The following is a 14,389-nucleotide window of genomic DNA, read 5'->3' on the forward strand; positions in this document are numbered from 1 at the left end:
CAGGTTAATAAAACATGTTAATCAATAGGATTCCTTTAACAATAACTTACCTACCAACTACCTACCTAACACTAACCTCCCCCTGCCTAACCTTACACAGTTAGTGCTGATGTGCGCTGTATAACTTACCCCAGGGTTCCGCTATCTGTTGCTCTGAGACTATCTGCGCCATCCCTCCACCGTGTCCACCATCAGTCTACTGCTATTGATTTTCTTCTGGGGTTCAGCTACATCCTGTGTCTCCAACACCCAAATTATACTCTTTTTTTAAAGGATAAGAATGGAGCCTTCACAGGTTTTGGTGCAGTTCTGTACATAATTCACTAACTTAGTTGTAAATCCTACCGGAGTATAGGAGTAAGGGAAGGTTAGTAGTTGGAACCTCCCACACCTGTGCGCCAGGGGCAATCGCAGGAGCTGCCCAACTCTAGTTACGCCCCTGGATCAGGCTCCTCTGTACACACGCCTGATTATATCGGCTGAGATGGTCATTATCGGCCACCTCAGCCAACTTTAGTCAAGCTCTGGGCTTTAGTAAATCAGGCCATAGTCGTTACAGCAGCTAACTACCTGGGGGCAGGTGCAGGTGTATCCGAGGGGGGACTGACGGGAGATAATTACCTGGGGACAGGTGCAGGTGTATCCAAGGGGGGTGTTAATGGCCACTGAGCAGCTTCCGCCATTGGCACAAGGGTTATTTTCACAGTAATTCACAATCTTCTCACATCTCTGACCTGAGGAGAGGCAGACAGAGAGAGGACAAAAAACATATTAAACAACAGAAAGCCAAATAACGTTTCATTGTAAGCAGTGCGGTAAATAGGGCAAACAAAATTCAACTTATTGTAGTCAGAAGTACAGATACACAGCATTTACAGAGAGAAACACTGCAGTTACAGAGGGATACACTGCAGTTACAGAGAGATACACTGCATTTACAGAGAGAAACACTGCAGTTACAGAGGGATACACTGCAGTTACAGAGAGATACACTGCAGTTACAGAGAGATACACTGCATTTACAGAGAGAAACACTGCAGTTACAGAGGGATACACTGCAGTTACAGAGAGGTTCACTGCAGTTACAGAGAGATACACTGCAGTTACAGAGAGATACACTGCAGTTACAGAGAGATACACTGCATTTACAGAGAGATACACTGCAGTTACAGAGAGATACACTGCAGTTACAGAGAGATACACTGCATTTACAGAGAGATACACTGCAGCTACAGAGAGATACACTGCAGTTACAAAGAGACACACTATAGTTACAGAGAGATACACTGCAGTTACAAAGAGACACACTACAGTTACAGAGGGATACACTGCAGTTACAGAGGGATGCATTGCAGTTACAGAGAGATACACTGCAGTTATAGAGGGATAAACTGTAGATACAGAGGGATACACTGCAGTTTTGGACAACATGAATTATGTACTCCAAAGGATGGCTATGCTGACAAACAAAATATGTTACTACAACGAAGCACAGTCACCCATTATCACAGCTATTATTCATCACTCAGGGTTCTGTTAGTAATGCATTATAATCCTTTTACAGTATTTTTGCTTTCTTTTTCAATGTTGTTAGCTTCAACTGGAGTTCACAGTAGACAGAGAAACTGATGGAGATGATATTTTATTTGGAAATAAAGGTTCAGTTTTTCAGTTTTGCGTCCATCACTTATTACAAGCCCATAATTAAAAAAATAACAGTAATATACCTTACTACATACACATTAAAAAAAGTTCAGTCCCTAGGGTAATTATTTATGTTGTTTTTTTTATTGTATAATTTATTTTTTTTATGAAAAAAAAATGTGTAGCTATTGGGGAGGTAAGGAGTGTGGGAGGTAAGGGGCTAATTTTAAAAGTAAAAAAGTGTCATTATCTGGAAATTTTTATTTCCAGATGTAATTTTACTATTTGGCCATAAGATGTCCTCGCTGCTCACTTCTGCATACGTAGTATTATTACGCAATACAGAAGTAATGCGTGGACGGGACAGTAGGGGCTTTGTGAAAGACAGAGCCGTCTCTTAGACAGCGTCTGTCTTTCATTCGGGGACTTAGATCAATGAATAGGAACTGTGTTCCCATTCATTCATCTCCAGGCTAACGGAAGGCGGCAGATCGCGCGCGGCTGTTAGCAGCAGTAGTGTAGCCTATCTGGGAGGAAATATCCGTCCAGATAGAGTTAAGTGGTTAAAGGCCAATGCAAACATTGTTTTATCGTGGAAAATCCCTGTCGTCTGTGATGTATAAGGGAAGTGGATATTTATAATTTTGTTAATCTTAAACTTAAATGTTCACAAGTAAACAGGTAGATGGGAAAATGCACAGAGAGGTAGATGGATAGATAACTGGATAGATACCATATATACTTGAGTACAAGTCGACCTCGTGTATAAGTCGACTCCAATATATGACCCTCTTAAGCTGGAATTTATTATTGACTCAAGTATAAGTCTACCCAGCAAAGTTAACGGCTGCATTTGGGGACCGAGAAGCATATACAACAGCTGCACATGGGGCCCAGGAGGGGTTACTGACTGCACTGCATACAGTATTGCAGCCATTAACCCCTCCTGTCCCTTAAGTGCAACCAATACCTCCTTCAGGCCCCCAAAGTGCTGCAATTATTCACTCCCCTTCCTGCAGCAGAGTATTTCCCTCTGCCCCTTTCCTTTCAGGCCAATGCTTTCTTGGCATTTCCTTTATCAAGAAAGTGTAACTTACCACCGGGTAAATTGCTGCAAATGGGAATGTAAATAACAGTACACCCCTAACTCAATGGGCTCAGTTGCTCGTGACTCGTGTATAAGTCGACTCCTATACTTTTATTAAGTGAGTTAGACCTTAATGTCTGGACTTATACTCGAGTATATACTGTAATTATTACATGTGCCATACCTGTGTAATGCGGGTGACATTGGCAGCGGAAGCCGAGGTCGATCGGCACGCAGGTGTTTGTCCCACGAGGGTCACAGGGACCGAACAGACACTCATTTACCACCCCTTCACAGCGCTCCCCAACATATCCTCTCGGACAGAGGCAAGAGAAGCCCCCAACGTTATCCTTACAAGTGCCGCCATGGAAGCAACGGGTTTCAGCCATGGCGCAATCATCAATATCGATCTCACAGCGAGCTCCTGAAAGAGAGGATCAGTGACAAGGTATTACATTATTATACTATTAGCTATAGCTAGGGACGTAACTACAAATTGTGGGCAGAGGTGTAGCTAGGGTTTTCAGCACCTAGGGACAACGTTTTTGCATCCCTCCTTGGACAGTCCAAAACAAAACAATGGGTGTGGCCATGTATCAGAATTTGGGCGTGGTCATGGGTGGAACCAAATGTACAAATGCTGTTTAGATAGCCAGATGTACCCTCTTCCCCCTATAGTTAGGCAAATGAGCCCACCTTCCCCCGTTCTGATAGCTAGATGTAGGGATGCTCATCTGCAGGGGCGTAGCAATAGGGGTTGCAGAGGTAGCGACCGCATCGGGGCCCTTGAGCCAGAGGGGCCCTGAAGGGCCCTCCTTCAACTGCATTATTAGCTCTCTATTGGTCCTGTGCTCATAATAATCACTTCTATAGATACTTTGAATATTGATAATCATTAACAAACTGTTCCCCATCCCCTTCTTGCACCTGTGACACTGTAGTTGCCATTGGTAGATTTTGGTGCGCCGTATCAATTGTCATATATAGAATGCTTGGGGGGCCCCATGCAAAACTTGCATCGGGGCCCACAGCTCCTTAGCTACGCCACTGCTCATCTGAATTCCGCGGATATCGGAAATCCGCACTTCTCATGGGAATCGGTAATTGGAAATCCGCAGAATTCCAATTTACCGCAGCTCGGCAATTTTAGCCCAATCACAGAACTCAGAAGCATTGGACCACTCAGAGAAGGCAGAATTTTGCAGCAAAATTTTAATTTCAGACTAATCACAAGACATTTTTCTGATTTTTGTTTTTAATTTTTGCATTCTCTGATGCAAAAAAATTACTAATGGAATTCTCCTCAAAAATTGGAAATCAGAGAAAAATAGAAAATGGAAAATCACAATTAGTGCATGAAATGGCTGAAATCAGCCAGACAAATTTACTAAAAATTTGCTAAGTGTAGCCATCAGTCCAGGATCTGAAGGGACGAATATAGACGTAACATTGACATGGTGGTTGGTGCTGCACCATTTGCATGGTGTCTTGGCATTGACATCACACTGTGGGAGGGGTTTCACCACAATATCAGCCATACAGATGTCCATGATGATCTATTCCAGAAAAGGTAAAGATTTCTCGTAGGAAAGGGGGTATTGGCTACTGACTGTGTTAGAGCAAATCTGTAGTGAGGGGGAAAAAGTTAGATAGCCCTGAAACAAGAGGATTGAGAGGGGACAAGAAATGCTCGATAGGATCCAGTGCCTTCCCTGTCCATAGGAAAGTATTAGAATATATTCCTTTTTTTCCTCACTTCATTTTTACTTTAAAGTTCCTCTTTGTAATGGATACAGCAAGGCCCCAGTAATGGTTTGCTTTGTGGTGCCTTTGCAATCACCACATGGTTTTGCAGATAAAGGGTAAGAAGCTTCTAGTGATTATCCAGGTTTTCTTACCTTGAGTTCCTGAAGGACACACACAATGATAGTTGTCCCCTTGTGGTACACAAACCCCATTGTAATTACAAGGCTGGGACAGGCAAGGATCCTTCTCTTCACACGTTGCCCCGTTGTATCCGTGTGGGCACTGGGTACAAAAACATTTGTGTAACTGAGGGTTTTGTGAGAGCAATTCAGTCACATGACTTCTCCATCCTATCACATGTGTTATCTCTCACCTGGCAGAAGGGTGATCCGGAAACATCCTCACAGCGGCCTCCGTTCTTACAAGGGTTCCGTTGACACGGGTCGACTTTTTCCTGACACAGAGTGCCGATGTAGCCCAGGAAACAGTGACAGACATAGGATGTCCCAGAATTCACACAAGTGCCGTGCCCGTTGCATAGCGTGTTGGGGTCCACTCCTGCCATTGGGTAGAAAATCAGACACTCATAAGGGGCAGAAGGTCGGGTAATTGGTAAAAGTGGAAGAGGAAAGGTAATACAAGTTCCTGGCTTACTTAATAACCTATGCATGAAAGTTTCTAAAGAAATGGCGAGAGGCTGCTCTGGGGTGCAAACCCTCCATCATTCAAAAGCCCTTCCCCACCACCCAGCCTGCTCAGCTAGAGTGTTATCTCTGGAGAGATGGGGGTGTCCTGACACCCTAGAAAGATTCATAACTTGAGCTTAGTAGTGCAATAGGTTTAGTAAGCAGAAATGGTCACTAGGTGAAGTAAATGTTCTACTCACAAAGGCAGGTTGCTGGGTGGAAACTGACCACAGGATGCAGGTGGAGACAATAAACCCAACTCCACTCGGGGTGGTCCAAAAGGACCTGGATGCGGTCGCTCTAAGTAAAACTGGCAGATGTCCACAGTGATCAACACTAGAGATGAGCGTAATGACCTAATTACGATTTTGCGAAATTTCGCGTAATTAGTGTAATTACGATTATGGCCGTAAGTACATAATCGTAATGAAGAAGGATTTCGCGAAATTTCGCGTAAGCGTAATTTTCGCGTAATTTTCGCATTACAGTCGTATCATGCCGTAATTTCGCATTAAACGCTACCGTAATTTCGCGTTAAACCGTAACGCTCCGTATGATATAAAAAAGCCGCCGATTTTAAGGGTTAATAGCAAAGCCCCCTTAAATGCTAAGAGCCTCAAATTTGGAGAATATATTAAGGAGATCAGGAGGAATAAGAGGAAATTTTTTTTTTTCAAAAAGACCTTATAGTTTTTGAGAAAATCAATGTTAAAGTTTCAAAGGAAAAATGTAAACATTTAAAAACCCGCTGACTTTAACGGTTAATAGCAAAGCCTGCTTAAAGTTTAGGAACACCAAATTCCCAGGGTATATTAAGGGGATCAGTGGGAATAAGAGGAAAAATTTTTTTTACAAAAAGACCTTATAGTTTTTGAGAAAATCGATTTTTAAGTTTCAAGGGCGAAAATGTCTTTTAAATGCGGAAAATGTCAGTTTTTTTTGCACAGGTAACAATAGTGTATTATTTTCATAGATTCCCCCAAGTGGGAAGAGTTTTACTTACTTCGTTCTGAGTGTGGGAAATATAAAAAAAAACGACGTGGGGTCCCCCCTCCCAGACCTCTTTAACCCCTTGTCCCCCATGCAGGCTGGGATAGCCAGAATGCGGAGCACCGGCCGCGTGGGGCTCCGCACCCTGACTATAACAGCCCGCATGGTCCATGGATTGGGGGGTCTCGGAAGGGGAGGGGCAGCCAAGCTTTCCCCTCCCCCTCCGAGCCCTTGTCCAATCCAAGGACAAGGGGCTCTTCTCCACCTCCGATGGGCGGTGGAGGTGGAGGCCGCGATTTCCTGGGTGGGAGGTTCATGGTGGAATCTGGGAGTCCCCTTTAAAAAGGGGTCCCCCAGATGCCCACCCCCCCCTCCCAGGAGAAATGAGTATAGAGGTACTTGTACCCCATACCCATTTCCTTTAAGAGTTAAAGTAAATAAACACACAGACACTTAGAAAAAGTATTTTAATTGAACAAAAAACATAACCACGAAAAAAGTCCTTTAATATTCTTAATTAACCATTAATACTTACCTGTCCCTTTAAATAAATGATCCCTCGCAATATCCTCGGAAATGTTCTATCAGTTACAATGTAACAAAGTTATTACAATGTAACAACTTTGTTACATTGTAACTACGCCGCACCCGACGCCACTCGCCGCTCAGCCGCCGCATACGCGTCCGTGCAGGACGCTAAGTCCCCGCAGCTCCCGCTGTCCACCCCGCCCACATCTGTCACCCACATGTCACCCACATGTGGGTGACATGTGGGAGAGGCGGGGAGGGCAGCGGAGCCGGCGGGGACTTAGCGTCCTGCACGGACCCGACAGAGCTCTGAGCTATATAGCTCAGAGCTCTGAGAAGCATCTTTGTATTTGGGCTCCAAGGAGCCCCATTGGTCCTTAGCAGACCAATGGGGTTCCTTCAAATCAGAAGGAACCCCATTGGTCTGCTAAGGACCAATGGGGCTCCTTGGAGCCCAAATACAAAGATGCTTTCGAGAGCTCTGAGCTATAGCTCAGAGCTCTGTCGGGTCCTGCAGCGCAGACGCGGCGGCGAGTGACGTCGGGTGCGGCGTAGTTACAATGTAACAAAGTTGTTATATTGTAATAACTTTGTTACATTGTAACTGATAGAACATTTCCGAGGATATTGCGTGGGATCATTTATTTAAAGGGACAGGTAAGTATTAATGGTTAATTAAGAATATTAAAGGACTTTTTCGTGGTTATGTTTTTTGTTCAATTAAAATACTTTTTCTATGTGTTTGTGTGTTTATTTACTTTTAACTCTTAAAGGAAATGGGTAAGGGGTACTACAAGTACCTCTATACTCATTTCTCCTGGGAGGGGGGTGGGCATCTGGGGGACCCCTTTTTAAAGGGGACTCCCAGATTCCACCATGAACCCCCCACCCAGGAAATCGCGGCCTCCACCGCCCATCGGAGGTGGAGAAGAGCCCCTTGTCCTTGGATTGGACAAGGGCTCGGAGGGGGAGGGGAAAGCTTGGCTGCCCCTCCCCTTCCGAGACCCCCCAATCCATGGACCATGCGGGCTGGTATAGTCAGGGTGCGGAGCCCCACGCGGCCGGTGCTCCGCATTCTGGCTATCCCAGCCTGCATGGGGAACAAGGGGTTAAAGAGGTCTGGGAGGGGGGACCCCACGTCGTTTTTTTTTTATATTTCCCACACTCAGAACGAAGTAAGTAAAACTCTTCCCACTTGGGGGAATCTATGAAAATAATACACTATTGTTACCTGTGCAAAAAAAACTGACATTTTCCGCATTTAAAAGACGTTTTTGCCCTTGAAACTTAAAAATCGATTTTCTCAAAAACTATAAGGTGTTTTTGAAAAAAAAAATTTTCCTCTTATTCCCACTGATCCCCTTAATATACCCTGGGAAATTGGTGTTCCTAAACTTTAAGCAGGCTTTGCTATTAACCGTTAAAGTCGGCGGGTTTTTAAATGTATACATTTTTACTTTGAAACTTTAACATCGATTTTCTCAAAAACTATAAGGTCTTTTTGAAAAAAAAATTTTTCCTCTTATTCCTCCTGATCTCCTTAATATATTCTCCAAATTTGAGGCTCTTAGCATTTAAGGGGGCTTTGCTATTAACCCTTAAAGTCGGCGGCTTTTTTATATTATACGGAGCGTTACGGTTTAACGCGAAATTACGGTAGCGTTTAATGCGAAATTACGGCATGAACGAAACGCGAAATTTCGCGTTGAAAATTACGCTTACGGTATTTTCAATTACGATTTTAATGGCAATTTCGCTACGCTAATTTCGCATCGTAATCGCAAATTTCGCATGCGTAATTATAGTAATGCGAAATTACGAAAATTTCAGCTCAACTCTAATCAACACCACTTGTGGTCTGTCTAGACCCCTCTAACAACCAATGTTGGGAGGTAAATAAGCAGAAATATGGGAAAGAGGTGCCCTGGTGTAATAAATGATCCCTATGCTGGACGGATTTTTTTCATTTAGCACTGTTATTGGCCTGATGAAGCGGGCTTAGACCCGCAAAACGTGTTGCCTGTGCTTATTAAAATCTTTTGTTTTTACAAAGATTTCTTCATTGAGGTAAGCTAAAGCCACCTCATTTTCTTCATTTTACCTGTTTTAATAGTTTTATTACACCAGGGCGCCTCTTTCCAATATTTGAGAGTTTTATCTCAATCAATGAATAAAAAGCCTAAACACAATCATCTAATTTTACTTCCATGTAGTATGAGAGCCGACACAATATTATGAACAGATTGTGTAGGTAATATTGTGTATCTCATATTACATGAAAGTGGTAAAATTGGCCAATGATTGGCCAATAAAAATTGGATGTGTGTGCTCCCTAACAATCTTTGATCCTCATTCCTTGCCCTTTCAGTGTTTATTCATACATACCTACTTATTTACAGAGAGGTTACATTCTGGGAGAGTGTTTGTATGTTGAAGTTGTTTGTATGTCAAGTCCCGTGTTATACATAGCGAAATGTGGATACATTATTTACTTTTCAAAAACTCTGGATTTGGACATATAGCATAAACAAAGTTTTTATTGTTGTTTTCAATGCTTAACCACTTCACCACTGAGGGGTTTTACCCCTTGAGCACCAGAGCAATTTTCACCTTTCAGCGCTCCTTCCATTCATTCATCTATAACTTTATCATTACTTATCGCAATGAAATGAACTATATCTTGTTTTTTCCGCCACCAATTAGGCTTTCTTTAGGTGGGACATTATGCCAAGAATTATTTTTTTCTAAATGTGTTTTAATGGGAAAATAGGAAAAATGTGGGGAAAAAAAATAATTATTTTTCAGTTTTCGGCCATTATAGTTTTTAAATAATGCATGCTACTGTAATTAAAACCCATGAAACGTATTTGCCCTTTTGTCCCGGTTATAAAACCATGTAAATTATGTCCCTATCACAATGTTTGGCGCCAATATTTTATTTGGAAATAAAGGTGCATTTTTTTCAGTTTTGCGTCCATCCCTAATTACAAGCCCATAGTTTATAAAGTAACAGTGTTATACCCTCTTGACATAAATATTTAAAAAGTTCAGTCCCTAAGGTAACTATTTATGTATTTCTTTTAATTGTAAATTTTTTAATTTTTTTTTAATTACAAAAAAAAAAAAAATAGGGAGTGTGGGAGGTAATGAGTTAATTTTATGTGTAAAAGTCATTTGTATGTGAAAAATGTGTAGGGTGTAGTTTACTATTTGGCCACAAGATGGCCACAGTAACTTTTTGTTTTAATGCGACCTCCAAGCTTCCTTCCGGAAGCTTGGAGGAAGTATAAGGAGGCTGGACACGTGAGTTTTTTTCTCACAATGATCGCGCTGCCCATAGGAGAGCAGCTGATCATTGCGGGGCTTAGATCAACGAACGGGAATGGATTTTCCCGTTCATTGATCTCTGGGCGAGCGGGCGGCGGCGTGTTTACTAGCGGCGGGCGGCGTGTTTACGAGCGGGAGCGCGGGCAGCGTCGGGAACGCGGAAAGTACGTGTTTCTCCGTCCCTGGTTTTTAAAGGATGGAAAAAGGGGCGGAGAAATACGTACGCGCGGGGGTAAAGTGGTTAAATGTGTAACGGTCGGGCATAAAATCAAAAATCAATTCTTTATTTTTATCTGGTAAACAAGTAACAAGGATGCTAACCAGGCAATCCAAAAGTTAAAATCACTATTACTTTTCTTGTTTATAAATGATCATTCCCCAGCTTACCTGACACTTATTTGGTACGCTGCCGCAAAAATAAAGTTGCAGGGCATGCTGGGTTGTCCTTTTTTGCTTCTGTACATTAGTTAAGTCTGAGTGGAAATAAAGAAGCAAAAAAAAAAAGACAACCCAGCATGCCCTGCATCTTCCTTTGTGCGGCAACGTACCAAATAAGAAAAGTCATAGAGATTTTAACTTTTGGATTGCCTGGTTAGCATCCTTATTACTTGTTTACCAGATAAAAATAAAGAATTGATTTTTTTATTTCATGCCCGACAGTTGCACTTTAAATGTGTTTTAAATACTTACAACCAGCTATACATTACTGAAACACATAGCAACAAAAATATGTAGAAACAAAAATGTACGGTACATTTTGTACAAGAAGACAACTTTGTATGTATGAAAAGTTTTAACTCATTTGGAAGTAGAGTTGGGCCGAACCTCCGATTTTAGGTTCGCGAACCGGGTTCGCGAACTTTCACGAAAGGTTCGGTTCGCGTTAAAGTTCGCGAACCGCAATACACTTCAATGGGGATGCGAACTTTGAAAAAAAAAAAAAAATTATGCTGGCCACAAAAGTGATGGAAAAGATGTTTCAAGGGGTCTAACACCTGGAGGGGGGCATGGCGGAGTGGGATACACGCCAAAAGTCCCCAGGAAAAATCTGGATTTGGCGCAAAGCAGCGTTTTAAGGGCAGAAATCATATTGAATGCTAAATGACAGGCCTAAAGTGCTTTAAAACATCTTGCATGTGTATACATCAATCAGGTAGTGTAATTAAGGTACTGCTTCACACTGACACACCAAACTGTTCACTGAACAGAACAGGTATACAGTGGCGGGTTCACTGAACAGAACAGGTATGCAGTGGCGAGTTCACTGAACAGAACAGGTATACAGTGGCGGGTTCACTGAACAGAACAGGTATGCAGTGGCGGGTTCACTGAACAGAACAGGTATACAGTGACGGGTTCACTGAACAGAACAGGTATGCAGTGGCGGGTTCACTGAACAGTACAGGTATGCAGTGGCAGGTTCACTGAACAGGTATGCAGTGGTGGGTTCACAGAACAGGTATGCAGTGGTGGGTTCACAGAACAGGTATGCAGTGGTGGGTTCACAGAACAGGTATGCAGTGGTGGGTTCACAGAACAGGTATGCAGTGGTGGGTTCACAGAACAGGTATGCAGTGGTGGGTTCACAGAACAGGTATGCAGTGGTGGGTTCACAGAACAGGTATGCAGCCAGGGACAAGCTAAGCCTAACTAATCTTTCCCTATGAGAGAGAGTGTGCAGCAGCTCGCCCTACTCTCACTAATGCAGGCACACGAGTGACCGTAATGGTCGCCGCTGCCTGCCTTTTAGTAGGGGGGGGGGAGTGGCTCCAGGGGCTAGTTTAGCCTAATTGGCTACACTGGGCCTGCTGACTGTGATGTAGAGGGTCAAAGTTGACCCTCATGGTGCATTATGGGGCGAACCGAACTTCCGCAAAAGTTCGCCTGCGGGACGCGAACGCGAACCACTGAAGTTCGCATGGAACCGTTCGCAGGCGAACCGTTCGGCCCAACTCTATTTGGAAGTAGGGGAGTATCTGTCAAAAACCTGTGCAGTTCTTGCCTTTATACATGATCACTAACTCAGTAAAGGACCAGCCTTTAACATGTTGCTATCATAAAATGTAATATAGTGGGATCTGAACTCCCTATATCAGTAATTATATATTGACGGTATACCTTGAAATGAATCAGAGCACTCAGTATATGATTTTATATAGCATGTTTAAAAAATATGAGCAGTTCTAACTTTCCTCTAACCGTATTCCATCTCATCAGGCCTTTATAGCCAAGCAATCATGAATCTTCTAAGTACATTCAAAAAAGAACTACGGTTATATCAGTTGTGTTATGTAGATTAGGATCAAAAGTAGTTTCATCTGCTGGGTAAATAGTAGCTGTGTAAAAACTTGTAATAATCGTTTTGAAAAAAAATTGCTTTAAAAAATAACATCTAACTGATCTTTTTGCTAAAATCTTAACAGAACTTAATGCTGAAAAATTAATAAAGTAAATCACCAGAATATTAAGCATATTATTACCCTTCTCTGTCATCTCTTCAGCATCTAGAACCACGTGTGGGAAGGTACTGTAGCTTCTGGCTTGTAGCTGAGTAGGTGTCAGAGATTCTGTCTTGATGCCTGAATCGCTCTCACACCACGTATTTTTATGCCCACTGCATCCAATATGGCTGCCTAAAATGGAATTTCCCTTACTCTCTGGTTCTGATTGGCTGAAATTTCCTTGCATCAATAATTGTTTTATTTTGAATTGCTGACATTTAATTGAGGTGTAATATTTTTTTATTTTAATATTCCTTATTTAACTTATCAGTGGGAATTTACATAGTTTGGGATATTATTCATACTGACATTTGCTTATTGGGTCTGTTGGAATCAGTTAATTAAAAATGGATGCCACCAGCCATCTTGACCTGCTGATTGACTTAATTGCCCCAGACATTAGTACTTTTAAAGCAGAATGAAACCCAGCATTTCTACTATGCTCTAATAGATTATTTACAGCAAATTATATACAACTAGCAATTTTTTTTTACTAGAACTGCATTCAAAGGGTTTAGAAGCTTCCCTGTCTGCAGACCTGGCCGCTTCCGAAACTTTACATAATGTTATCTAGTGTTTAATTGTATCAAGTCAGGAATGTAAACAAAGCCTTCTCTAAGGGCTCGTTTCCACTAGGGTGAATCCGCATGCGGGCACTGCATGCGGATTCGCATAGTTAATGTTAGTGGATGGGGCTGTTTCCACCTGTGCGGCGTGCGGGAGCGATTTGGCGGCGGGCCAAATCTGCACGGCGGGACCCACAGTTTTCGCCTGCGTCGTGAATCCGTGCGAATCGCCGCTAATGTATTTAATAGTAAAAACGCATGCGTTTGGTACATGCGTTTTTACCTGCGATTTCGCACCCTTCCCAATGTTATTTTGCCCTGGCAGTGTCATGGTTAATTTCGCATGGCACCCTGCCATGCGAAATCGCACGTGAAATCGCGGGTAAAACGCATGCGGAAACGCACCCGCATGCGTTTTTACAAGCGTCGGAATGCCGGCGAAATCGCGTCGCACTAGTGGAAACGGGCCCTTACACCACAGGGAGTCACAAAGACAGTGAGACAAAAATAAATGCTTTCTGATTAAGTTAGAGGATGAAAAAAGCAGTTATAAATAAAGTGCAAAGTCAGCTCTCAGAGTAAAATAAGTGTACTTTAGGAATGTATAATTTTTAAATGAATAATAATACTTATGCACGATAGCATATATGCTAACAGTATGGCATATAAAAAGCAGGAAAACATGTTGAATATTATGTCAGGGTTTTATACCGCTTTAAATATTAAACAATTTTCATTCTATCTATCTTTCAATATGCACTTCTGATAATAGGTCTCTCTATTAATTAAAATTTGAATGACTGTGGCGCTGTACAATCTTGATATTGTGGGCTGCAGGAAGAGATGTGGGGTTTGCTCAAAACCTCACCGATTCGTAAAACATAAGATGTGGTATTCTTACTGCGCCTCAATGATAATACATCAGAAATTCAAAGGTAAAATTTATTTGTAATAAATAATGATGTTATATTCATTTATGATATAAAAATGATATGGGAATTGGTCAATTTGGGTCAATGGTGGTGAGGTGGGTTGTCTATTCCTAGATTTTAATAGAGGGGACCTATTAAAATCTAGGAATAGACAACCCACCTCACCACCATTAAGTATTAAAATGAAGTATACGCAACAGGCCAATAAAATTAAGAAAATTGTTGGAAAGTATTGGCATATACTCCAACAAGATAAAACACTAAATGGGATTCTATCTGAACAACCTAAGTTCACGTTCAGCAGAGCTGCTAATCTAAGTAGCATTATTGCACCCACTGTATCTAATAGAGGTGGGGGAAGAAGTAGGAGGGGGGGTCTCTT

The 14,389-nt window shown here is 42.2% G+C and overlaps 1 protein-coding gene across 1 annotated transcript in view; it reads right to left on the minus strand.

Moving 5' to 3' along the window:
• Nucleotides 1–14,389, minus strand: part of NOTCH4 (notch receptor 4) — a 174,381-nt gene that overhangs the window by 40,085 nt on the left and 119,907 nt on the right. Inside the window, exons 20-23 of the mRNA XM_068250322.1 lie at nt 4,851–5,035; nt 4,630–4,759; nt 2,916–3,155; nt 622–734 (exon numbers count right to left, since the gene is read on the minus strand). Of these exons, the coding sequence (XP_068106423.1) occupies nt 622–734; nt 2,916–3,155; nt 4,630–4,759; nt 4,851–5,035 (668 nt within the window). The remainder of the gene's footprint in view (nt 1–621; nt 735–2,915; nt 3,156–4,629; nt 4,760–4,850; nt 5,036–14,389) is intronic.

The sequence above is a fragment of the Hyperolius riggenbachi genome, chromosome 8 (assembly GCF_040937935.1).
Source record: "Hyperolius riggenbachi isolate aHypRig1 chromosome 8, aHypRig1.pri, whole genome shotgun sequence".
NCBI classification, from domain to species: domain Eukaryota; kingdom Metazoa; phylum Chordata; class Amphibia; order Anura; family Hyperoliidae; genus Hyperolius; species Hyperolius riggenbachi.